The sequence below is a fragment of the Tachypleus tridentatus genome, chromosome 9 (assembly GCF_004210375.1).
Source record: "Tachypleus tridentatus isolate NWPU-2018 chromosome 9, ASM421037v1, whole genome shotgun sequence".
In the NCBI taxonomy this organism is placed as follows: Eukaryota; Metazoa; Arthropoda; class Merostomata; order Xiphosura; family Limulidae; genus Tachypleus; species Tachypleus tridentatus.
In genome coordinates this window covers 144,610,843-144,638,147 of record NC_134833.1, presented here as the reverse complement: position 1 = coordinate 144,638,147, position 27,305 = coordinate 144,610,843, and the positions used below count along the sequence as shown (strand labels likewise).

Here is a 27,305-nt window from a genome sequence, read left to right as displayed (position 1 = left end):
ATTTAATATTGGTGTTTTTTATCTAAGAGCTACACATAAAAATAAACCAATAACAGATTTTATCCAATTAAATATATTACATTTTCACAAATCTCACAATTCCTTGATATAAACTGTCCTAACATAATTATAGCTTTGAATAGAACTATTGAAATTTCATCGTTTTCACACTTATTGCATTTACTTTTCTATCATACATAGATAACTCTTCACTGTAGTGTTTTTTAATTGGTTTTCAGAATCAGTTTAAGTATGAGATTTAATATCAACATATTTTTACCAACCGGTAGATGGACAATATATATATATACATATATATGGTTTTCTGAGATATAAAATATACACATCGAAAACTCTAATAAACAACATAAGTATTATTGTTTTCTTATGATAGAATATGAATCGTTCGTGATATAAAACACGATAGAAAGATATTTTGACTGACAAACACAGTACGGTTTCTTAGTTAATACTTCAAAATAAAATAATATTGATAATAATAACATTGTTGGCTAAAACGAGCAAATTAAAATTACAGTTAATACTTACATAAATGTGTGATCGATTATAACCTGTATTACGTCATTTAGTTTTGTGAAATAAGTTTACCCCTACATTAATTTGTTTGTCTCATAGTGTCAATTATTCTTCGAATACAACATAATTTATCGATCTAACACATAACTGAAATAAAGCGTAGCTTCAATATCTTACACAAAAATGTTTCAGTAAAGAAAACTCAGGCGAAGAGCATGGAAACTACCGTAAAATTTTTGAAGTATATTTGATATCAATCGAAAGTAATATACTTAGCTTCAAGCATTAGTGTTAAAACTATTTATTGTGAACTACATTACGAGCATCGGTTATCGAAAGGTTTGAAATAATAATAATAAAACAGTAATAAAGTTATTATGCAAAAATAATAGAAACCAAATAATATTAATAACAGCACGAAGTAAATTGTTATGTTAAAATATTAAGAAATAATTCACTTTATTTAATGTTCTTAAAAGAACTCCAACAAAATTAAAACAGCGCCACAAATACTGTATAGGTGGCGATGGTATTTAATATGAAAATCGAACAAAAAGGCTATAATTATATTTAGACTTTGAGCAACAGACACTGGTCCAGCATTTTCCACTTGTAAGGCCATTGTGGTGAGGAGTTGATTCAGCATCATAAAGATGCCAAAACTCACAACAAGAACACTGTTTCTGCCACAAGATGATATTTGAATTTCGTCGAACAAGAACACTAGAAAATATCCCACAACAAGGCTAAAGGTAAACATCATGGCGGCCGCAACTTGAGATGGTGTTTTTTGAAGTTTACGGGCCATTGTATAGCAACAAGCTTTCAATAGACACGCAGAACATCCAATCGTAATTTCTCTCCACCGATTATCTACGTCATGAATATCTTGGAAGGTTCCTACGATAAACGTTGGTCTGATAATTAAAACAATGCCCGTCATCGTCAGCATTAAGACGAATACATTGTAAGCCCCACAAGGTTCTCTCAAAACCAAGTGAGCAAGCAAACTAATGAACACTGGAGAAGAGGAATAGATTGTGGAAGCATCCGCAAGAGGGAGCCAATGAACACAGTATATCATTAGGGCTTTTACTATTCCACGAAATATAGCTCTAAAAAACAAAATAATTCTTTCTCCTTCTTCTCCAATGTAATTGACTTTCGAATAAATAATAAAAACATTATAAATTTCCCACGGGATAAGAGCTTTAGTTACCAGAAACTGTGCGGGACTAATTTCTGACACCAGTTTCAAATTCAGGATCGCCAGAAAATACATGAATTCTGATGTCATTCCCAAAATAATTCCAATTCCAGGAACAGTCTTGAACTTCTTAAAACTGAATGTCTGGTCAGAAGTTTTCATGTCCACAGTTGTGTATCGACAAAGATGCTGCGAATAAAAATATCTTATTAATAATATAAAGCATTAGATTTGTCAAATCTTATTTTAATAAATGTTTCTAAAACTTAAAAATGACTACTTTACAGATTGATCCAAATTCCTTTTTATAAACGAGGGTAATATGATTTTCAGTGGATAATACAAGCATATCATGTATTACATTGCAATACATATATGTGTTTTAAACAATTTTTATCAATAGTTTCTAACCAAGATAAAGTTATCTATAAAGACAGAACTAAGAAGGTAACGTACAATTTAACAAAGTTAATTATTATAACAGTATTTTCAGATGAACGTAAGGGCGTAAGTTAAACACAAGATAAAAGATAAAACGATTTATTTATCAACGATTTTGTTGGCAGTTATTACAAAACATGTTTACAGAGGTTTGTCTACTTTAGGATATTTAACTTACTTCTAAGCCCATATAACAAGTTAACAATGAAACATGATCTATATAATTTTAAATTGTGATAACATTAGTTTTAAGACCTACATTAAGATTATTTTAAAGGGTATTGTAGCTAATGTTGTAAAAACAAACTAAATTTAAAGAAAAATGGAGTGTGTCATCACGTAAGTACATTGAACATCTTTCTTTGTTCCTTTGTTTTGACAGGGTTTCTCCTTTAAATTAAATATTACTGGTTTCAGAGATGAGAAATAACTCTCTATTTGAATTAAATTATGAAGATAATATTTCAAATATTATAAGAGAAATTTATTTATTTTGGAAATATTCATTCAGTATAAAAACAAATTTCATGAAATATTTATAAATGTTTTTAAAACCACAATAGTTTCTTAGACTCCTCATGATCTACTAGGCTAAATAAGTTTAATCCATAACGTGAAACAATAACAAAAACTGTCCATTTTGCTTTTAAGGTCCCAGTATTAACGAACTTAATAATATGACATTTCTGTAGAAATAAGTTACCAGATTTTTTGATGATTAATTTAATGTAGGAGCCTGTTACGTGAATAATAGTAAAATATAATCATTTCATACTTTTTGATATTATAAAACGGACAATAAAAAACAAGAAATTGTATCGGTGATTATGACGCCATTACATATAGGATGCTGTAAAAGTATTTTCCATAATGTGAAAGAAACTAATAATAACATTTACAAACTAAGTTAACAGTAAATATTTTTTTCATTTAAACAGAAAAATTCATGCCTTCTCCTACTCTAAACCCTAATCACTAGAGTATGTTACAAAATGGAATAAGAAAATTCTCCATGATAACTGTAGATCACAAAAGATAGTAATAAAAGAAAACAACTGACCAACTTCCTAACCGTCTGTGTCTTTAAAGGAACTCCAAGATCAGGGGTCACGTAGTCGTTTGTTGAACAGTTTTTTTTTATTTCTCCCGGAACACAATGTTACAATGAAGAGGACGCTTCAATAGGTCGAAACTTATTTCTTAGATATGAAACTTTTGACACTTCGATCCGTTCAGTATTGTTTTATTCATTTATGACAGATAGGCTGTCGTGAAATTGTTTTCATTTCCCTGTCTTTCTTAACTAAGAAATGAAAAATATAAAATCATATGACACCAGGAGAGTTAAACGTATGAATAAAAATAAAATATATCAACTAACCTGTTTCATAGCTGTGTGTCGCACACTTCTGTAGCTTTAAACATAAGTCGAATGTAAATGTTGAACTGTGTTCCAGCAAACTCGTGCTGCTCAGATGAAGATTATCATTGTACGTGTATAACTTTGAAACAGCAGTTGAAAACTACGCAATTTACTGCCATGTTTTAGTGCTGAACGGGACTGTTACTCTAAATAAATGATAACTCTACCAGAAGTAGCTAAAACAATTTCGTTGTAGGTCCGAAAATGCCAGCAAAAATGCAATTGTGTGTTGCTTACATTAGTGAGTTACATTTTAATGGAGAATGGAAAAGGGAGGACAGGATTCTGGTCATTAAGTGGTCTAACCCAAAGACACCACTTTGGCCTTGAATTCCTGTAGATGGGCAGCCTTGAGGTGCTCCCCCACGGTCACTCGGCTGGTCCACTTGGGCTAGAGTCAACCAAGTACCAGAGTTGGATGTTCTCAACAGGTGTTATGGGCATTGTATCTGATTCTGGTGTTTGGGTATAGTGCTCACGAAACCCTGGCGTTGCTTTAATATCTTTGATTGGCATTGTAGTGCGTTTTTTCGTAGAACTTCATGGTAGGTGTGGTCAGTGGGCACCGAAACATTATTTTTTTATTACGGATTTCCCAAATAAAAACTTAAATAAAATAGTGAAAAATAGACCATTGGCAAACGAACATATTTTGAAGATTTTGAGCAGCAAACTTCTTATACCTATTTACATGCACCTAGTCAGTCTTTTACTGTTATTGTTATCTTAGTCTGCTCCCTTTCACCATTCTTCCACTTTTCATGGAGGGTTGACAGTAACCTGCAATGCAGTGATCATTTTCCTATCATTTTGAGAGAGACTGGCCGTGGTCGATGCCACCCGACCCGCATGCCCCGGTGGAAGCTGGATCAAACCAACTGGCCCTCTTTCACTGCTCTTGCAGAACTTGATCCTACCATCATCTGCAAGCCATCGATAGACAATTGCGTAGACGCAGTGACTGACGGTATAATACAAACAGCTTCTCAAGGTATTCCTTAAACCTCGACACGGTTTCCACGATATCCTCGTCCGTCGTGGAATCCTGTCTGCCACAAGGCACGGAAGGCTTATAAACAGGCTAGGTATACCTTTTGTAGGTATTCCACACTCTCGAACCATATCGCTTTTCAGCGGGCCCGTGCATATGCTTGGAATGTAAGGCGTCGAAGCCAGAAGGAATCTTGGATTAAATTCACAACTAGCATCACGTCTACCACCAGATGCAAAGTCATATGAACAAAATTCGAAAGGACAGTGGGCAATACAATTCTGTCCCCCTTTCGATCTTACTCTCTGATGGCGTAGAAGTAGCTGATGCCCGGAGCATCGCCGATTCTCACAGCGAAAGCTTTTTCTGGGTATCTACCATTTTTGCATCTTCCTCTAACGACTTAGCTATCAAGACTCGGACAGAGCTATCACCTCTTTCCTTTTGTGCTGATCGTCTCTATGAATATAATGGCCCCTTTACACTGGTGGAACTCAAACTGGTCCTTTATTAGTTTGGTAGTACATTGGTCAAACATGATGATATACTCTATGAGATACTGCACCATCTCTCTACTGCTTCTCTTGCTATTCTTCTGATTGTTTTTAAACGGATCTGGCAGAAGAATGATTTTCCTGATACATGGCGCTAGGTCATTTTACTACTTTTCTCTAAATCTGGGAAGGATCCCAAGATTCCTTCAAACTACCGTCCAGTTGCTTTGATGTGCTGTCTTTGTAAGACCTTATAGAGGATAGTTAACACTCATCTTTTTTAGTTCCTCGAATTAAACAACCTTCTCTCGCCCAACCAGTGTGGGTTCCGACGACAGCGCTCCAACAGGAAAATTTGATTTGGCATGAAACGACTCAAACGAGAACATCTTGTATCATGTGGCCGATTGCCCATTTTTATTAAAACATTTTTAATGGACAGGCGATTCCAAGTGTATGTGGGCTACACACTTACCCGTTATTTTCTACAGGAACTTTGAATCCCTCGGGGCTCTGTTTTGAGCGTCACATTTTTCAGTATAAAGATTAATGCCATCACTGGAGAACTCCCTCTTGCTGTTGCAAACGGGCTCTGTGTCGACGACATCCACATCTCGTTTCAGTCGTCGAAGATGAGATTTATTGAGCAGCAGTTACACAATGCTCTCAATCTTTTACTGAAGTGGATCACAGCAAATTGTTTTTACTTCTTTCTCTCTAAAACCGTTTGCATACACTTCTGCTGCCAACTGGGTATTCACTTGGATCCTGAACTCCGTATCTGTAATGTTGTGCTACCCGTGGTCCCTGAGACAAAGTTCTTAGGGCTTATCTTTGACTGCAAGCATAAGTTTATACCACATACCAAGCAGCTACGAGTCAAATGTACAAGAGCTCTGAACATCCTACATGTCTTTTCTTACACCACTTGTGGAGCATATCGACGTTCTATGCTAAAGATATATCGTGTTCTTATTCGATCACAACTAGACTACAAGTCACTGGTTTATGTCTCTGCCAATATCTCAACTTTGAAGATACTGGACCCCATTTATCATTAGGGGCTTTCCACACTCCCCAGTTCAGAGCTCTTATATAGAGTCTCATGAACCTTCTCTCCGCCTTCGCCGTTTGCAACTGTTTTTAGTGTATGCTTCGAAACTTTGTTCCTTACCATAGCATCTCAACTGGGGTTGTGTTTTCCTTCCTCAGTGGGTCATGCATTTTTAAAACAGACGTTCTGCAATTTTGGTCTTCGTATTCAGGCACATTTGGATGAATTGGGTCTGTCGTTGGATAACATTGTTGTATTCACTGGTCAGCACTTCTCACCATGGCTTCTAACAAGCCACATTGTACTGTCGTGTCGTCGTTATGACTCTCAATAACGGCACCATTTTAGACATGTTTTATCCTAAGGTTTATCCATGACGCTGGACAGTTTCATTAGTGATGGTGACACTGTTCACATTACCAATGTTTTGAGCTGTTTAAGGGCTATTAACCTTTTTATCGCTATTTATGTTTTTAATTAAAACATTAAACTTTGTTTGGTTTTAACATGATTTGTTTTAAATAAATTTTACTTTCAATTTTTTAACCAGTTGTTTGGCGCTGATAACCTTGTTGTTTTGTGCCAAACAGCTAACTAATATAAAATAAGTCTATCTGTTATGTCACTAATTTTCGTCTGCTGAACAAAGAGAAACAAAAAGAATCACCATAACATTCACGTTAAGAGATTTACTTTCCTTCTTACAACACACTCAAAGTTAATTATTTATACGTTCGTTATATCTCTAGATTATTGATATTTTGTGGTTTCTACAGCCGAAAGATGACGTAAGCCAAAAAGGAACATTACGAAGAGAACGTACGAAACTATTTTCTCTGTTATTAGGCTTTTGAAAGTTTGTTTCCTTTACGGTGGTTTTTCATTTAGGAAAGATAGACTGTAGTGAATTTTTTTCCCTAACCTTACTTCAACATTATTCTATTTTAAGAAGAGTCAAATATATAAATAAAAGTAAAATGCGTAAACATCGAAACTAACCTGTTTTATAGCTGAATGTCACCCTGTATAATAACGGAAAACATATGTTGAATGTGTGTACAAACCGTACTCCGCCTAACTTCTGTTCTACAACTGAAAGTTATTAATATATGCTCAGTACATAAAATGAGTCAATCTAAAAATTTAATTGGGGAAACATGTCCTTGTATTTCACCACTGGAACACAGTATAGTAGAAAATACACAGAAAATAATTATTCCTGTTGTATTTTACCTTTATGACAGAGTCGGTAGGGGTATCTGTTACGTCAATAATTTTAAGCTGCACAATACTGTAAAAGAAAACAGCATCACACTACAACATCTGCTAATGAATTTACTTTCACTCTTATAACTCGCTCACAGCTAAACGTTTCGGGTCATAATTTATTATACCACACAGTTTCAATTATAGTTTACTTATTCCAAAATTTCGGGCTCTATCACAAGACGAATCCGCTTCAAAAAATACTTGAACATCAATGAATTTTACCAAAGTTAATAATTCGTACGTCCACTATAAGATCAAATTCTCGGCCCGCTTATAGTACAGTGGTATGTCTCCGGATTTACAACACCAAAATCAGGGGTTTGATCCCTATCGGTGGGCTCAGTAGATAGCCCGATGTGACTTTGCTATAAGAAAACATACAACACACACATAATTCTTGTTATGTTGTGGTTTCTAGAGACTAACGAATGCCTACAATGTTTAAATTTTGTTTTTGTAAACACATTTAAATTGACAAAGTTTACTGTGTGATCAACAGAAACTTTAAAGAAAATATAGAAACTGTAAGCATTAATCTGTTAGATAACGTTAGGCCTGGTATTTATTACAAACTGTAGGCATTGATGTATTAGATAACGTTAGGTCTGGTATTTATTACAAGCTTTTTAGATTATTTTTATATGACCAAGAAAGCTAATTCTGACAAAGAAGAAGGTCGAAACGTTGTTCGCTCCTCTACATAAAAATTTTTCTCTACATCTTCAATGAATTTGTCTAAAGTCTCACTGCATTTCCTCAGTCTCCTTTTATATTTTGTTTTATAAACTCCCAAAAATCTATTTGATAAGACAGTCACTAGCGTTTTATGATTGTTAGAAATGTGTTAGAACTAAAAGTAACGAACTGTCAAAAGCTTTATATCGGAGAAACTTGTTTCGACAAGTCAGAAAGAAAACAACAACAGAAACATAACCAAAAATATTGATAATTATACTAGTTTATCTAATATCAGACTTCAGACAGTTTGTTCTGTTTACTGTGGTTCTATTTTTCGATATTTGTTACAATGATATGTTATTATTAGTAGTATTATCTTTTCTGATGTATCAATTCAGAATTTTATTAACAGAATTTTATAAAAAAATTTTGATAACGTATTGTTGTGGTAATAGTTTAGAGTATAATGAGATACAAACGTTTCAGTTCAAATGACAAAAATTAATTATTAGCTAAGTTTACATATTTTATTGTTACTTTGTTCAAATTATAGATAATGATGACAACCCTGATTATATATTGGCGAATTATTTACGGATAACATTTCTCGGGCCGGCATGGCCAGGTGGTGAAGGTACACGACTCGTAATCCTAGGGTTGCGGGTTCGAATCCTCGTCGTACCAAACATGCTCGCCTTTTCAGCCCTGTGAACATTATTATGTGAGGTCAATTCCACTATTCGATGGTAAAAGAGTACCCCAAGAGTTGGCGGTGGGTGGTGATGACTAGTTGCCTTCCCTCTAGTCTTACACTGCTAAATTAGGGACGGCTAGCGCAGATAGCCCTCGAGTAGCTTTGTGCTAAATCCAAAAAAAACAAAACAGTTCTTGTTTTTCATTGTCCGTTGTTTAATTTCAAAACATATAAAATTATTACTTTTCTCTGTACTTCACTTGACAAGCTTCCGCATTATATAACCATCGTAACATTTTGTAACTTATTCAGATATCACAGGACTTTCATATGACCAAGTTCGTTAATATTGGGACTTCAAAAACAGAATAGAAAGCTTTGGTTCCTGTTTCTCCTTGTGATAATAACCTATTAAACCTGGTATATCACGTGTTGTAGAAGAAATTAATGTACTTTTAAAAACCTTTCAAAATATTTTACGAAATTATCTTTTTATCCAGAATGACATTTTTCAAGGTAAGTCAATCATCTTTTAATACACGTGAAATATTAAGCAACAAAACTTAATTTAAAGAATAAATCCTGTGAAAACTGAGTGACAAATACAGTTGATCAAGCTACTTGCGCAGATAGCCCTCGAGTAGCTGTGCGCGAAATTTAAAACAGATCAAGCTACATATGTTATGAAACACTGCATCTTTCTTTATCAACTTTATTATTATGCAGATGATTTTACAATTTTAACTTTGTGTATTGGTTTAGAACTACGTTAAATATCCTAAACTGGACGAACATATGTAGATATTTTAAGAATTATGTCCGATAACATTATTTATGGATAAATGCATTTTAACATTTATGAACATGTAGTTTAAGTTACGTTCATCTAATCAAACAATTATAACAATCGTTAATTTGTAAGTAACCTTTTTAGTTCTATTTGTATATTTAACTTTATTTTGGTCGGAAATTATTATTTAAAATATAAAATCTTGGTTTAAAACATATGTACAGATGTAAAATAAATAAAATATTATCACGTATAATTTCAGAAAGTGTACGACTGAATGAATGGCTTGGTTTAAGTAGTGGAATATTAGTTCTGTTAGTAACTCCTACGTGCTCACAAACTCGAGTATTTAAATGGAGATTTGTTTTAGCAATGTACGTAACACTACATGTGTATTTATTTATAAATGAGCTATCTAACGAAGATTACAAGCAGTTTTCTAAACAACAAATTTCAACCATAAGCCATCGCACACACCATCATCACCAAATTTCTCCTTTTTACCTCCAATCCTTTTACGAGCTCTCAAACTATACTAATTAAAAAACAAATATACACCCTTACCCTCATCTTCATTAAAAAACACATTTTCAAAATGAGGCAGAAAGGTGAAGGAAATTTATTTAACAGCTTCAGAATATATGCAGTTATCTTGTTCATACTTGTTTTAATCTATCAATTCTTAAAGATGAGTAATGCTCATTAAGCCTTGATTAAATAAAACTACTGAAGAAAAAGCATTTTATAATCATCAAATATAATCCTTTCAGTCCACAAAGAGCTAGTCCTAATTCAAACATTTTGTTTCGCAAAAAAATCCTTACTGTTAATGTTTAAGTTTTATATAATATTATATTATATTTATATTTTATATAATATTAGTGAATTTAAACTTTTTTTAAATTTCTCCTGCTTTTCTTTAATTTTGTTTATTATCTGTCATAATGAGGAATATACATATATTTATTATAGACGGAAATTTTTCCACGAATGACCCTAATATCCACTTATAAATAATTTTTCGAAATGCATAAGTATCAATAACTTGCGGGTGTCACTTGGAAGGAATGATCCCAGTTTGTTCTGGGCATGAATTTAGGTTACAAGCTTTAGTTTCTTTTCACCTCACTAGGTGATTTAAGTTTAATTATTACCGAAAAAATATTTTTTTATGATTATTACTATACCATAAGCACATACAAATAAAAACTTCTATTAACCCTTTTACTTGGTAATTAATTTTCAGGCTGATCCCCAAAAGTACCATAAAATAAAAATATGACTTGGACCTTTTGTATTAGTAATTGATGTCAGAATTTGTTGACTAGTATAACACATTAGATTATGATATACAATGATGCTGTTAGAAATGTTTTTTCTCACTATATACACTTTCATTTATCAATAATTAAAAATAAAATAAACTATAATTTACTGTGGACTATCAACTTTTTCCATATAAATATTAAACTCAGTCATTTTCATGGCGTCAAAGTAAGTTAACAGCTGATGATGATACGTTACGTGTTTAGACAGATTGTGGTAATTAAATACGTGTGTTTGAAACGAAGAGAAATTTTAAAAAATATCTTGTTTATTGGACTTGTTTCTATGTTTTATTCTAAGTTCAATACAACGTGTTAAAACGAAAAGCCATATCGCATGTTAATAGAAGTTTGTTGTCTTTAAAACCTCTACAGTTCAGGCACAACCATTTCTATTCTAGAACTTCTGTGTTGAGGGAGAGCATCCAGATGGACTTATCTTGCCTACTTTAGCTCAAGATGTCTTATATTCTTTAAATCGTGTTTATATATTTTATTTATAGAAAGATAAGTACAGCTGCAAGTAACACACCAGGTTGGCTAACACAGGATATGAGAAATAAAATTAAAGAAAAGTGTCACAAATATTAGAATTATGAATTGACTGGTAGAACGAGACTTTTATAATATTATTGAATACCAGGAACGTTGGTGAAACGGGACATCAGAAAGACGTACGACAAAACGACTGGCTGAAAGATTTAATAAAACATGTTACAAATTTTAGAATGTTATTAGAGAGTATACATATTTTCACTAAGAGAAAATTTCGTGTTCCAAACCTTCAGACATTCTTGTTAAACGTTACTGCTTCGGCAGATTCTGTATATTTGGCGTATCAGTTTGACAAGAAGTTTGACAAAAGCTTATAAAAATTATTTTTTAGTTTTGGGGGACAAGTGAACTAAGTGAAGAGAATATTTCAGATATTTTAAATGATAATTCATTTACTTTGAAAAATGTCATTCAAGATATAAAGTTAACTTCATAAAAACGTTTATAAAAGTACGTTAATTTCATTTACACCACGTGATCTACTAGGCATAGTGGGTTATTATCATAACGAGAAACAAGATCCCAAACTGTCTATTCTGATTTTAATGTCCCACTATTAACGGATTTAATATTATCAAAGTTCTGTGCTATCAAAATAATTTACCAAATGTTACAGATGCATGTCAAATGAATTACAATAAAAAGTAATAATTTTATATGTTTTGAAATTAAATAACAGACAATGAAATACAAGAAATTATATCCGTAAGTAATTCGCCAATAGATATGCAGGGTTGAAAAATCATTGTCCAAAATTTGAAACAAACTAAAAATAAAATATGTAAACTTAGCTAATGATTAATTTTTGTCATTTAAACTGAAACCCTAGGCACGACAATACGTTATCAAAGTTTTGTTAATAAAATTCTGGATTGATAACTGTATATCACAAAATATAACAATACTGTACTTATAATAATAACATATTATCGTTGTAGCAAATATTGAAAACAGAACCACAGTAAACGGAACAAACTGTCTGAAGTCTGACAAGTCTGAAGTCTGTCAGTTTGTTCCCTATACTGTGGTTTTTGATTTACGAAAGATAAACTGCAGTGAAATATTTTTCCCTAACCTTACTCTAATCGACATAACCAACACTATTCTGTGTTAATAAAAAGCAAAATTCATAAACATAACACCTAAGCTGGTTCTGAGCTGAGTGTCACCCTGTATGGTAACGGTAAACGTATGTCAGTAGAAACTGTGCTCTGCCAAACTCTCGTGTTGTTGAGGTGAATATTATTATTGTACGTGCATAATTTAGAAACAGCAGTTACAAACTGTGTAATACAATGTCATGTGTTTTGTCAGGTATTAATCTAATTCACTTATAATAATAATTGAAATAGCACAAAATAGTTGTGCTGTAGGTCGAACACCTGCCAGCTAGAAAGATAACTGTGTGGTGCATACATTAGTGACTTAAAACTGACTGGAGAATTGATAAATATTCATTATTTTGATTTTTCACAACGCTAGATGTTGTTAAATTTAGTCGTTTCACTATGTAGCGATATAAATGTGTTGCTTTCAGCTATTCCATCCATTTACTTTGGAAATAACTGCAACTGATATACCTAACATGGTACCTTTTATACCACAATCTGTTGGTATTCCTATTTAAGCATGGTTTAAGTAACCTACTATACTCCCTAGCTTGACTCTTTAAAGTAAGAGTAACATAATTTATGTTGCAGACAGGTTTATATTGTCATCTGACGTTGTATAAACTGAAAAGGAAAGCTGCATAACTGATTTTTGATATAATTTATACAGAGAAAAAGCCTTGTCTCACCCTAGTTTTTATCTATCCAGCTTCTGTGACTCCATCAAAGATTGAGAGTGGTGCTGAGGTAATTCCACCATGTTGAGCTTGAGGGATGCTGAGATTTAACCAGCTGCCCACACAACATCACATTGTGATATAACTACACTCATTTACATATCAGTGTTATCTTTTCATTGTTTACATTCTGCAGCCTATACCAATGATACTTCTAGCTGTACATCATACAAGACTGGAAGAGTGGAGTATCTGTTGTGCCTAATGGATACTAACATCATTCAGAGAAACGATGACAGTACAGATATAAATATCCACCTATAATTAACACGAATGTCACTTCAGTGGAAGAAAGCTGATCTATAATAAATATGGTAAGCGTGTTTTGTGGTCACAAAACTTATATTGATCTAGTTATCTCACTTGTTTAATTTTATATTCTTCACTTCTATGCCAAATGCCTCCTTTCACTTTGGGACAGTTTCATCAATCTTAAATGTCAGAATATTTTGTCGCTATCTAGCGGTTTATAAACCATTTCAAATCAGAAATTTATTAATAACAAATATACACATTCTTGTAACTCCATTTTAGAGTTATAAATCATCAGAAATACTACTGAGTCAGAAACGGCTCATGTAACAAATTAGCTACTTTATTGTTAAACAAAACAGCTTCGAGAATCATATAATTAACGACTACAACGTTAGTGTATCGATATTATTTCGCGGTATAATTCTATTCTTTATTGTGAAGCGAAATAATGTAAATTATATATATTAATAAATCACTAAAATAATATATAGTTTTTAGACACATAACATGACCAATAGATAGCACTACGTTGATCACTTTACAGTATTTCAATGGTTAATTTCAACTTACAATGCGGATTTTTCAAAGCATCCCAGTGCTATTTAACTCTGCAAAGACACTTATATGCAAAGTTTTATGGAATATATGTTTATACTGGCACAGAGACATTTCTGAAGTCGTATACGTTAGAAACTAGTCTTCAATACCTGAGGTTGGCAGAGCACGAAAGCCCATTTTATAGCGTTCTGCTTAACTAGAATTAAAATTTATTTGATTCATTATTTATCAAAGTTTTCACTGTACCTTTATTATATCGTAATTTGAGATTTATTTACTATTTTCTAATTCTGATCACTTCCTTATATCTATCAACCAAAATACGTTATACAGATATAAATATAATGTTTATCAAGCCTTTTAAAGTAAAATTTATATAGGTTAAGAAACTTTAATTAAGTGCTTTTAGAAGATGTATAGGCGTGTTAAGGCGTGCGACTCGCAATCTGAGGGTCGCGAGTTCGCATCCCCGTCGCGCCAAACATGCTCGACCTTTCAGCCGTGGGGGCTTTATAACGTAACGGTCAATCCCACTATTCGTTGGTAAAATAGTAGCCCAAGACTTGGCGGTGGGTGGTGATGACTAGGTGTTTTCCTCTAGTCTTACACTGCTAAATTAGGGACAGCTAGCTCAGATAGTCCTCGAGTAGCTTTGTGCGAAATTCAAAACAAACAAACAAGATGTATATCCATATATATTACACTGATTAAAACAGTGTTTCCAAAACTAGGCCGATAGAAGTTTAATATAGGTGACACTACATGTAGAACTAACAAAGAAATATTTTCAATATTTATTTATTTCAATAAATGTGGCTACATAACAATGTTTATGCTAGAGATTTTTCAAAATTTCAAATTATGATTAGTGCAAGATGGTACAGAATGGCTATTATTTAAAGTTTCTATTCAGTTGTTAAGTGTTGTATTGATTTATTTATCAACACTCTTTTCACCTACCCTGGATGATCAACTAAACAAGAGGTACTTCAACTAATGATAACTGAAGGACTGATGTAGTGATGTTTAATAAACTTCTCTGTCATTTGGTATAAATGTTTACTCTCATGTAACCGAACTACGTAGGGAAAAGATTATAGTTTTAGGTAAAAACTCTAATTGTAAATTATCTTTGAGTTTGATGTTTCATATCGGAATTCGTTGACGTCTACAATACGAAATATTGTGATATAGAAACATGCTGTTAGAAAGGCCTTTCTTTAGAATATATGCTTTCATTTCTCAATAATTAAAATCAAAATAACGTAAAATTCACCTTGGTCTATCGATATTCTCTAAATTATATTAGAAAATAAATATTGGAAACATTTAAGAACTTAATAAACTCAGTCATTTTTATGACGTCAAAGAAATTAAGAATTGATGAACATTCACTACGTGTCTAGCCAAATAGCAGTCATTAAATATGTGTGTTTGAAATCAATCTACCTTTTAAAAATATCTCTGTTATTGGACTTGCTTTTTATCATGTTTTTTTTATTATTTTAAGAGCAGCCTTAGATATTAAAAGTCACAATGTCTTCATTCTAATCAAATTGATCTGCCCGCTGAGTAGCGTAAAATATATTCTGGACTTAAATCACAACTGTCTCACACATTACTGAACAGTAATGCTTACACAATGCCTGAATACTCTCCATGTATATATACACACACACACTGTTGTTATCTATTGTCTTTCATAGTCCTAGTTTGTGTTGATCTGGATAGACACAAAGCTGGCCTTATTTTATTATTCATTCTGTTTCGTACTGATCAAAACTTTCATAAGCATCTGCTTGCAGTTATCATTATGTTTTGTTTAACTCGTCAATTTTCTCATAATAGCTTGGTCTCCTACATTTCCTACACTGTTTGTTGTGTCTGTCTAACGCCAGTCTTAGGCCTACATTTCCTACACTGTTGGTTGTGTCTGTCTAACGCATGTGCATAACCTGGTTTTGTTCCTGCCAAGTGTTTATCAGTCAGAAGTTGAGAAAACCATGTTATGTTGCTTCAGCGTTTTATGATGTTTCGAACCTTGAATCTCATGAATGGCAGAACAACATGTTCACATCCAGAATTCTCCCAGTTCCGTTTACAAATAACATTGTTGTTTTATTATTATTTAGATAAAACTAATTGTTTGTTAAGGAATATGAGTAACAATTATCAACACATGTAATAATTTTAAAAACAACCTGACATACACTGACACCTCTGGTAATACATCAGCTAAAAGAGGCTCTCTCTAATCGTTATCATAAAAAGGTGAACTTACCTTGTCAGCTTCAGCTTATCACGCCTTAAGTACCTCAAATCATTTTTGTACATTTGACGAAAAAAATCTAATAAAAGATGATTTGGTAAGTAATTTTAAAATGTTATTGAATAATATCCATATTGTTACTGAGAGAAAACCTCGTCTTAAAAATCTCCTGACATTCTTACCAAAAGACACTGCTTGTGTAAATGTGGTGTATCTGTATTTTACAAAGCATTTGACAAGATGCCACTTTAAAGGCTAATAAAATTATCTCTATAGGTGTGGGAGATAAATGAGTTAATTGGTCAAGAGTTTCTAGGAGGAAGAAAACAGAATGTTATGAGAATGGTCTTTAGCTAAACTAGATGCATGTCAATTTCTTTGTTTATGAATTGCGCGCAAAGGTGTACTGCGCTAGCCGTCAGTAATTTACACTTGAGGAGAGGCAACTAGTCATCACCACCCACTGTCAACTCTTGGGTTACTCTTTCATCAACGAATAGTGGTATTGACAGTCACATTATAACGCTTGTTTCTTTGTTTGTTTTGAATTTCGCGCAAACCTACTCGAGGGCTATATGTGCTAGCTGTCCCTAATTTAGCAGTGTAAGTCTAGAGGGAAGGCAGCTAGTCAACACCACCCACCGCCAACTCTTGGGATACTCTTTTCCCAAAGAATAGTAGGATTGACCATCACTTTATAACGCCCTCACGGCTTAAAAGGAGAACCTGCAACCCTCAGATTACGAGTCGCACACCTTAACCTACCTTACTATGCCGGGCCTCATTATAACGCACTAACAATTAAAAGAATGAGTATATTTGATGTGACGAGGATTCGAATCCGCGACCCCTCGGATTACGAGTCAAGCGCCTAACCACCTGTCCATCCCAGTCCAGATGAATATCACAAGTGGAGTAACTTAGGGCTCAGTTTTAGAACCATTGTCGTTTTTTATTATTATTTACATTAATGAGATAGGTGAAGGAATGTTCAATAAATTACTTAAATTTACTTTTTTTGTCAAGCTCTTGCTTGTTTGAGGAGGATGTTACTGATGTAAACATTAGTTTGGATAATATATTTAATTGAGCAAATAAATTACAGATGTGTTGCAATTATAGTAAATGCAATATAATGTATGTGGATTATAATAATTTGAATTATAAATATAATTTTAGAATAACCTAAAAAGAACTAACCTTGATGTATTTCTTGATCAGTCTCCGAAGCCATCCAAGCAATGTGCTCTCCATGGTGATACGACAAATAGGATTTTAAGCTGTATTTATCACTGGTCGGGTGATATTTGGTGAATTATGTTCAGTCTTTGACTCCATACTTTAGAAAGAGCATATAATTGCTGGAACGTATTTATAAAATGATAACTAAAATCATACCTCAGATGGAAGGGTTGTTATTAGAGTAGAGATTAACGTCTTAAAATTGTGAAAAAAAAAAGTTAGAGGAGATCTGGTTGCTGTGTTTGTGATTCTAAAAGGAATTGATTTCGTTGATGTGTCAACATTTGTCATACTTAACATTGACAATTATAGACCGAGAAGACATACATATAGATATAGGCAAAGGGAAAGCTGTTCTCAGCTACGACAATTCTATTTTTAAATAAGATATTTCACCAATGGAATGAGTTGTTTCGTATGTTATTGAGACAATAAATTTCAATGAGTTTTAAAGAAATCTTGATAAATGTAACAATGATAAGAACTGGATTTATATTTTTTATTATTTCAAATCTGGTTTAAAGAATGGTACAACCACGATGAACCAACAGATAATTATCTTGTCCTCAACAAACTTTATATTATGATTAATTAAAAGCTTGATACCTATATAAATAGTAAGGGCTGGGTTTCAGATATATTTTTAAATTTATAATAATTTAGTTTAAAAAATGGGACACCCGAGGTTGACCAAGAGGTTTATTGTTGTCCCTAAATATTATATTTTGTTATTTTATATGAAAATAAAGTTTCTCCTGGCAGCAACTATTTGAAATTTCTATTAAATCGACATTTAACATTTCCTAATCAGGGTTTGTAAGGTCTTGGATAAATCTTGCTGTTTATCATACATATTCATCAATTCATTTTTTACTTAATTTAGTAGTATAAGACTAGAACGAAATCATGTAGTCATTTCCATTCATCGTTAACTGGTTGGCTAGTCTTTTATCAACGATTAGTGGAATTGGCTGTTTCATTACAATACTCCCATCTTTGGTGTAACTAGGAATCGAACCCGCGACCCCTAAGTACGATTCGTGCGCCTTAACCACCAAGCCACGCTAAGCCTAACAGCATAATTATACTAACCAATACACGCATAAAAAATATCTAATACAAAACATAAATGTAATTGTTTTCCTAGGATAAACTATGAAGAATATTTAGAGCCTAAATAAAAAACTGTTAAAAATATAATTCCCTACCAAAGCTGTAACTTGGATAAGTAGACCTTAATGTCACTACACTACACTGTAAATGTAGAATTAGAATACTCTTTCGTTTTTGTAATTCAGGTTTTTATTAGTTTTTGTTTGTTAAGTGACCATGAAACAACGTAATTCTTTGCTTCTGTTGGGCTTGCTATACGTATTTAAAGTCTGTGTTTACCATTATAAGCCTATTATGTTTCCAAAGTTTAAGAACTGGTTATTATTTATATTATGTTTATTGTGCATTGTTTGAAACCTGAGTGTTAGTACAATCATGATTGCTTTGCAAAACTGAGAAACAGTGTCACTGAAAACATATCTTCTCCATAGAGTTTAAACATTGAGCGTTACTGAAATCAAGTATGCAAAGTTTTAATATTAGTGTTATTGAAATCATGTCTTCATAGTTTGAAAAGTCAGTGTTATTGGTATCATATCTACAAAGTTTAAAAACTCAGTTTTGTTCAAATCATGTTTGCATAATTTAAAACTCATTATTATTGAAAGCATGTTTGTTCTAAAAAGTTTAAGAACTGAGTGTTATTGAAATCCTACAAAATTCGTTGTCAACAATAATTGATTCTCTGCTTTTAAGAACGGTTTTTTTAGTTTTAGTTAAGACTTTAATTCAAGTCTAACATAAATCTTCAATCATACATTTCAATCTTTCAATCTTTAATCAAGAGGTTAATAAGGTAAAATTATGACTTTTGACGGTCCCTAATCAACCATATTGGTATTGATTTTTTATCCTACCGGAGAATTTTGAATTTATTTTATTAAAGGTAGAAATGATAAATCAAACTTGACGTCTTTTATAAAGTATTTTCTTCAACACAATGGAATTGTGATGTCAACCATTTAAACACTAGAAAGTTTTTCGTTGAAAATCAATTCTCTCTTTGGAAAGTTTCTGATACCTCAGCAGCTGAAAGTACATTACAATATAAATAAATATCGACAGAAAGCCGGTGAAAGTTTTAGAATACTTCTGCTAAATGTACCCACTTGATAAGTTGCAAATATTTTGAGGCCCGGCATGGCCAAGCGTGTTAAGGCGTTCAACTGGTAATTCGAGGGTCGCGGGTTCTAATAACCGTTCGCACCAAACATGCTCGCCCTCCCAGTCGTGGGGACGTTATAATGTGAGGGTCAATCCCACCATTCATTGGTAAAAGAGTAGCCCAAGAGTTGGCAGTGGGTGGTGATGACCAGCTGTTTTAGACGGCTAAATTAGGGACAGCTTGCGTTTTTGGTTTTTACATATTTTGGATTAGAAACACAATACGACTTATCAGTAAGTATGCTGAAATTAATATGAAATAATATTGCCATTGGTGACAAATACGGACACCTTATAACTACATTAAGATATACATCGTGGGTGGTCGATTATAAACTTAAATACGTCGTGTAGTTTTGTTAAATACATTCACGCCTACATAATGTTTTCCGAGTCTCAGATAGTAATAATTGAAAATATAAGAACCTTGTATGTGACTCATCATTTTCACAAATGAATGTTTCTAAAATTGTGATACATATCAAAACACAGCTGTTTCAAATACAGAGTTGTTTAATTTTTATTTGACACATTTATAAAATTTGAAATTTTAAAGCAGATCGAATGTTTTTCTTTTTTTACAAATTATTTTTATTTACAGTAAATTCTTAATGAAAACAAACGAAACACAAATAAACACATGGAAGTTTCGTGAAAAATAGGAACATAAAAGAAATCTGAACACGTCTCACTAAAGCATAAAAGTTTATCTTGAAGTCAGAAACCGAACTCTCATGACCATGTACATCGGCATCAAAGAGAAACAACAAACTAAACAAGTCGATTGTATGTCATCATCATTGGAAAACTAGTACTCGAACTCAAGGTCCTACCCATTATTATCAATGGTATGTTTAACATCTATCGACAGTTATACATTTCACTCCAAGCAATGTTTAATAAATCTGTTTCTCGTGAACTACGTTACGAACATTTGTAATAAAAATGTTGTTAATGTTGTTAAAAGAACACCAACAAAAATTAAAACAGCGCCAAAAATACTACACCAGATGGCGATGGTATTTAAGATGAAAATATCGAACAAAAAGGCTGTAATTATATTTAGAGTTTGAGCAACAGACACTGGTCCAGCATTTTCCACTTGTAAGGCTATTGTGGTGAGGAGATGATTCAGTGTCATAAAGATGCCAGAACTCACAACAAGAACACTGCTTTTACCACAAGATGATAATTGGATTTTTTCGAACAAGAACAATAGAAAAGTTCATACAACAAAGCTAAAGGCAGACATCATGGCAGCCACAACTTAAGGTGGTGTTCTTTGAAGTTTACGGGCCATTGTATAGCAACAAGCTTTCAACAGACACGCAGAAAATCCAAAAATAGTTCCTTTCCGTCGATTATCTATGTCATGAATCTCTTGGAACGTTCCTACGATAAACGTTGGTTTGATAATTAAAATAATGCCCGTCATCGGCAGCATTAAGACGAATACATTGTAAGCCCCACAAGGTTCCCTCAAAATCAAGTAAGCAAGCAAACTAATGAACACTGGAGAAGAGAAGTAGATTGTGGAAGCATCCGCAAGAGGGAGCCAGTGAAAACAGTATATCATTGGGTCTTTAATATTCCATCAAATAAAGCTCTAAAAAACAAAATAATTCCTTCTATTTTCTCTCAGAAGTAACTGGCTTTCGAAAAAATAATAAAATGATTATAAATTACCCATTGGATAAGAGCTTGAATTACCAGAAACAGGGCCGGACTAATTTCTGTCACCAGCTTCAAATTCAGGATCGCCAGAGAATACATGAATCCTGATGTCATTTCCAAAATAATTCCAATTCCAGGAATATTCTTGAACCTTTTAAAACTGAATGTCTGGTCAGAAGTTTTCATGTCCACAATTGGTTGTCGAGAAAAGTATTGCGAATAAAAATTAAACAATTAATATTTGTCTATTAATATTAGCTTATGTCTAAATATATCTTATTGATACTATAAAGCATTAGATGTGTTAAATATTTCTAAAAATGAAAAATGACTTATTTACAAGTCCACCCTAATTCCTTTATATGAACAAATGTGAAACGGTCTTCATATGTGTGTAATAAAAATATGTCGAAAATAATTTTCATTATAACACTTTCATCAGATAAACGTAATAGCGCAATAAATATTAAAATTCATAAATGTTAAAATGCATTTATCCATTAATAATGTTATTGGCCGTAATTCCTAACATATCTTCAGATGTTCGTCCAGTTTAGGATATTTAACTTTATCCTGTAAACCAGAGGAAGGCAACTACATGGCCACTGACATGTGGCCAGCGGATAGTACAATTGTGGTCAGCTTCAGTTTAGGAATCAACATTTTCTATCATTTATTTTTCATCGCAAACTTGGTAATCAAGAACTGCATTGCCTCACGTCATCGCTAATGTCGCGCGCTTCATCACTGACACAGGCTCTATCCATTTTGTAACGTCAGTCTGGTTTGGATGTTTATTATCGAGTGTAAGTTGTTTTGCAAGCGCTTGCAAACATATTTTTATTGTACAACTTCTAAAATGTTTAAATATATTTTGTTTTTAATCCCACAATATGGATAAGTGGATAATTCTAAAACGAAATAATCCAGATGCTGATGAACACTCAGAAAATAAAGACAATATAATTGATTCTAGCATTACTGCTGAAAAGAGAATGTCGCGTGACTGAAGAAACGTGAAACGAGAACTTAATGAAAGTTGAAATTTGTAGTGATTGAAGCGAATAATAAGTCAGTGTATCTTTTGTGTAACAAAGTATTTAGAAATAATAAATTATACATTCTTAAGCAACACTTTAAAAATTTTCACAACGAATTTAATGTAAAAGTTCCAGTTGATAGCAAAGATCGTATGAATGAAATTAGCCGCCTGAAAGCACAACTTAATGAACAAAATGGAGGTCTAAAAATATTTTTATTATCGATAGAACTAGTTATGTTAGTTAGCTATAAAATAGATTGGATTCTAGCTCAAAAAAGAAATCATTTTTTGATGCTGAACTAGTAAAAGAAATATTGGTTGTTATCATTGAAACTATGTTGGAGAATTATGATTCAAAAATAAAAGATGATATTCTTCAAAAGGTAGATAATTTGCTATTAAGTTGAAGAACAATTGTCCATAGAATACTAGAGTTAGCGAGAGATATAGAAAATCAGTTGCTTGAACAACTAAAAGATTGTTTGTATTTTTCTTTAGCACTAAATGAGTCAACAGATGTTAGTGACACTGCACAGTTGATATTTTGAGTTTGACATGTAACTTCAGATCTTCAGGTGACGGAAGAAATGCTTGGCCTTTGTGGATTACGAGATCGAACATATTGAAGAAACATCTTTTAAAAATTTTCTTAAATTTAAAAAAAATTAAATCTGGATTAAAAACAAAAAAAAAACTGGTTTCTGTCACAACAGATGGCGATCCCGCTGTGACTTGGGCGAAATTGAGATTTGTTTCTCTTTTAAAGCGGCATTTAACTGTAAATAATGTGAAGTCCACGCTGCCATCTTTCCATTGCATTTTGCATCGGGGAAAGTTATGTGCTCAGATGTCTAAAAGTAATGAATTGAAATATTTGAAAAATTGTCATAAAAATTGTGAATTATATTAGAAGTGGAAGCTCTCTCATCCCTCGACAGTTTGTTAATTAAGTCTTTATAGAAAAGCAGTGACTGTAATTTTGATGATCTTACTGATTTTGCAAATGTGAGATGGTTAAGTAGAGGAAAAGTCTTGGAACGATTTACTTCCTTATTTCCTCAAATAAAAGAGTATTTTGTTGAAAAAGGTAAGATTGAAAAGTTCTCTGAAATTGAAACTATTTATGGCAGTGTGATTTGCACTTTCTGTGCGACATGATGGCTCACTTATATAATTTGAATACAAAGCGTCAGGGAACAGGTCAAATAATAAGCGAACAATCACAGTCTATTTGTGAATTTCAATTAAAGTTAAACCTCCTGGTGGAACAATTACAAAAGAATAATTTGTCACATTTTGCAAAGTTGAAACGTTTTCTAGAAAATAATAAGGAGTATGGTTTCTCTGATACTAAAGATTATCTCTATGTAAACTGGATCAAAAATCTGAATAACGGTTCGCCGAATTTAAAAATTTGAAAATGTTATTTGAATTTTTGCATCTTAATTTGACTTAGGAAATTTAAGTTAGGAAATTACATCTTTTTTGTATTTGGATAAGTGTGGATTTGAAGACGGGATGTTAACCCTGCAAAGAGTAGAACATATAAAAGGTAAACAAAAATGCTCTATCAGAGATGTGGCTCACTATTCTGTTAAATGAGAGTCTTTCAAATTTAAAGATAGCAATTTCAAAATTATTTTCCATGTTTGGATCCATATAGGTGTGTGGGTCAACATTTTCTACGCTAGATTCTCTCAAGTCTAGATACAGATCTCGACTTACTGACGTAAATTTAGAGGCAAAGCTAAGATGTTTATTGAGCATAGATATTAAGCCAAATTTCACGAAACTTGTTAATGAAAACCCCCATCAATTTTAACATTGAATGGGTTAGTTGAAATGCAATTGTTTTCATTAAACTAACCTCTTCATTTTTTTTTTTTTTAATAGTGTGGCCGACGTTGTTTTGATTAGCCACAGTTGTGGCCACTATAAAAATACGTTGACCACTCTTACTCTAAACCCATATAACAAGTTGAAATTGTAAACTCATCGAATTAATTATAAAGTTGATAAGAACCACATTCAAAATTATTTTAAACGGTATTCTATTAAATATTGTAAAAACAAAATAACTTTAAAGAAAGATGGAGAGTTTCATTACATAAGTAGTTTAATCAACTATATTTGTCACTAAGTTTTTACAGGAATTCTCCTTTAAATTGAATTTTACTGGTTACGGAGATGATGAATAACTCCCTAACTGAATTAAGTTACGAAGAGAATATTTCAGATATTTTAAACGATAATTTATTTACCTTGAAAAATGTCATTCCGGAAAAAAAACTAGCTTCATATTTTTTTTTTTTAACACTACGGTAGTTTCTTACACACCACACGGTCTACTAGTCTTCATAACTTATTCTCATAACGAGAAACAAGAACAGAAACTGTCTGTTTTGCTTTTAAGGTCCCAGTATGAACTAACCTACTAATATGAATATTCTGTGCTATAAAAATAAGTTACCAAATTTTATTATTATTAATTTAACGTATAAACTTGTAACAGTTAAGTGTAATCATTTTTGGATACTTTTCAATACTTGTTTCTTTGTTTCTGAATTTTACACAAAGAAACACAAGGGCTATCTGCTCTAGCCGTCCTTAATTTAGCAGTGTAAGGCTAAATGGAAGGTAATTAGTCATCACCACCCACCGCCAACTCTTGGGCTACTCTTTTACCAATGAATAGTAGGAATGATCATCACATAATGACGCCCTCACGGCTGAAAGAGCAAAGATATTTGGTTTATCAATACTATCTAATATTTTTTGAAATTAAATAACGGACAATGAAAAACAAGAAATTGTATCCATAAATAACTTTCCAATACATATGCAGAGCTGTAAAAGCTTTGTCCATAATTAGAAACAACCCAAGAACAGGCTCTATAAACTTAGCTAATAAACAGTCTTCTCATTCAAGCAGAAATGTTTATGTCTTCTGCTACTGACAACCCTTACCCCAGTGTATGTTATAAAATGGGATAACATAACTGCGGATTGATAAATGTACATCACAAATAAAAACATGTTATCGTTGTAGCAAATATTAAAAAAAGAACCACAGTAAACTGAACAAACTATCATAAGTCTGATATTAGATAAACTAGTTTATTGACCATTATGCTTGGTTGTTGTTGTTTTTTTAGTTTTATTACTGACAGAAGATAACATGAGACTGAAAAGGACACACAAATATGTCGAAACAAGTTTCTATGATATCAGACTTTTAACAGTTCGTTTCATTTACTATGTTTTTGTTTTTGTTTTTTTCATTTACGAAAGATAGTCTACAGTGAAATTGTTTCTCCTTAACCTTTGTAACTAAGAAACAAAAAATATGAGTCATATAACGCCAATAGACTGAACCAACACTATTCTATCACATTAATAAAAATCAAAAATATAAATTAAACTAAAATGCGTAAATATCGCAACTAACCTATTTATAAGATAAACCTTTGCTCAACAACATTAAAACTAACCATGTCTGCAACACTGGAAGCGAAAAATTTCATTTTGATACCGCGATGAGCACAGTAAAAATGTCCAGTAAAATAAAATTGGAGTTAATCTTTTAAAGAGTTTTTGTTTGGAATTTCTCGCAAAGTTACACGAGGGCTATCTGCGCTGGTCACCCCTAATTTAGCAATGTAAGACTAAAAGGAACGGAGTTAGTCATCTCCACCCATCGCCTACTCATGAGCTACTCGCTTACCAACAAAGAGTGGGATTGACCATCACATAATAAAGCACTCACGGCTGAAAGTGAAACATGTTTGGTATAAAATGGATTCGAACTCGCGACCTTTAGGGTCAAGCACCCTAACCACCTGGCTACGTCGGGCCTAATCTTTTAAAGAACAATGGTTTTGTTATTTATTACAAGCTAACAATATGCTTAACAAAGCTAGAACTGTCTATCATACTGGAAAAATGAGTTGTTTTATGTTTTGGTTTATCCAAAATAAAATGTAATCTATTTTTCCGAATTAAACCCAATAGTTTCTACTGTTGAAATGTGGCTCTATTTCAGTATCAAGCTACTTCTGGACTTTGTTATTAATAATTTTGTGCTATTGATAGTATAAAATTGTAACTAACTATGATTTGCATGTATTGTTATGTAGAAATTTTTTACTTAAAACGTCACTATTTCCTGGAGTGACCCCAATCAGACTCCACATTTACTGTCCATGTGCGAAGTCGAATCACCTTAATTTTATGTAAGCAAATACTATCAGCATGGTGTACTTTCGGTTAGAGTTTTATATCAGTTAAGTTCCACTGTAAAATAACAAATTAATCAGTTTTCACTGGGTATCGTGAGTTCCTTTTGCCAGAAAACTATACTTACCAATTACCTCAACACTCTAGTGTTTTGAACTTAAAAATGAATGTTCTAAGGGGAAATCATACCGACAAAAATTGTAAATGTTTTTATTTCGCTTAGTATCTTTAACAGTAGAATTTACTTAAGTACCTAAGTGATAATATTTTATCCTACATAAGTCTAGTCGTTCACTACATGCAGCTGTAGAAAGATGGCTTTACAACAGATGGTAAAGGTAGACCTAAGAATGAAGACACAATTATGTTACTACGTATGTAGATATAAGAATAAGGTCGAACTGCGCTACCTTAAAGTTAAAGAAACGCCTTCGGTTTTGATACACGT

General features: G+C 32.6%; 1 protein-coding gene across 1 annotated transcript; it reads right to left on the bottom strand.

Moving 5' to 3' along the window:
* Window positions 1-1,009: 1,009 nt before the first annotated feature.
* LOC143227508 (solute carrier family 35 member G1-like) lies at window positions 1,010-21,765 on the bottom strand. The gene is made up of 3 exons (XM_076458950.1): window positions 21,592-21,765; window positions 4,978-5,058; window positions 1,010-1,933 (listed from the first exon to the last, which is right to left on the bottom strand). Exons 1-3 carry the CDS (start codon window positions 21,763-21,765, stop codon window positions 1,010-1,012), a joined length of 1,179 nt encoding a protein of 392 aa, XP_076315065.1.
* Between the last annotated feature and the right edge of the window lie 5,540 nt (window positions 21,766-27,305).

Coding starts and splice junctions, on each gene's coding strand:
- LOC143227508 (XM_076458950.1), bottom strand. CDS start 21,765: ATGAAAACTTCTGACCAGACATTCAGTTTTAAAAGGTTCAAGAATATT. Junction 5,059..21,591: donor TTCAAGCTCTTATCCAATGG/GTAATTTATAAT, acceptor TTATATTCATAG/AGACGATCAGCACAAAAGGA. Junction 1,934..4,977: donor TAGAGGAAGATGCAAAAATG/GTAGATACCCAG, acceptor TTTTATTCGCAG/CATCTTTGTCGATACACAAC.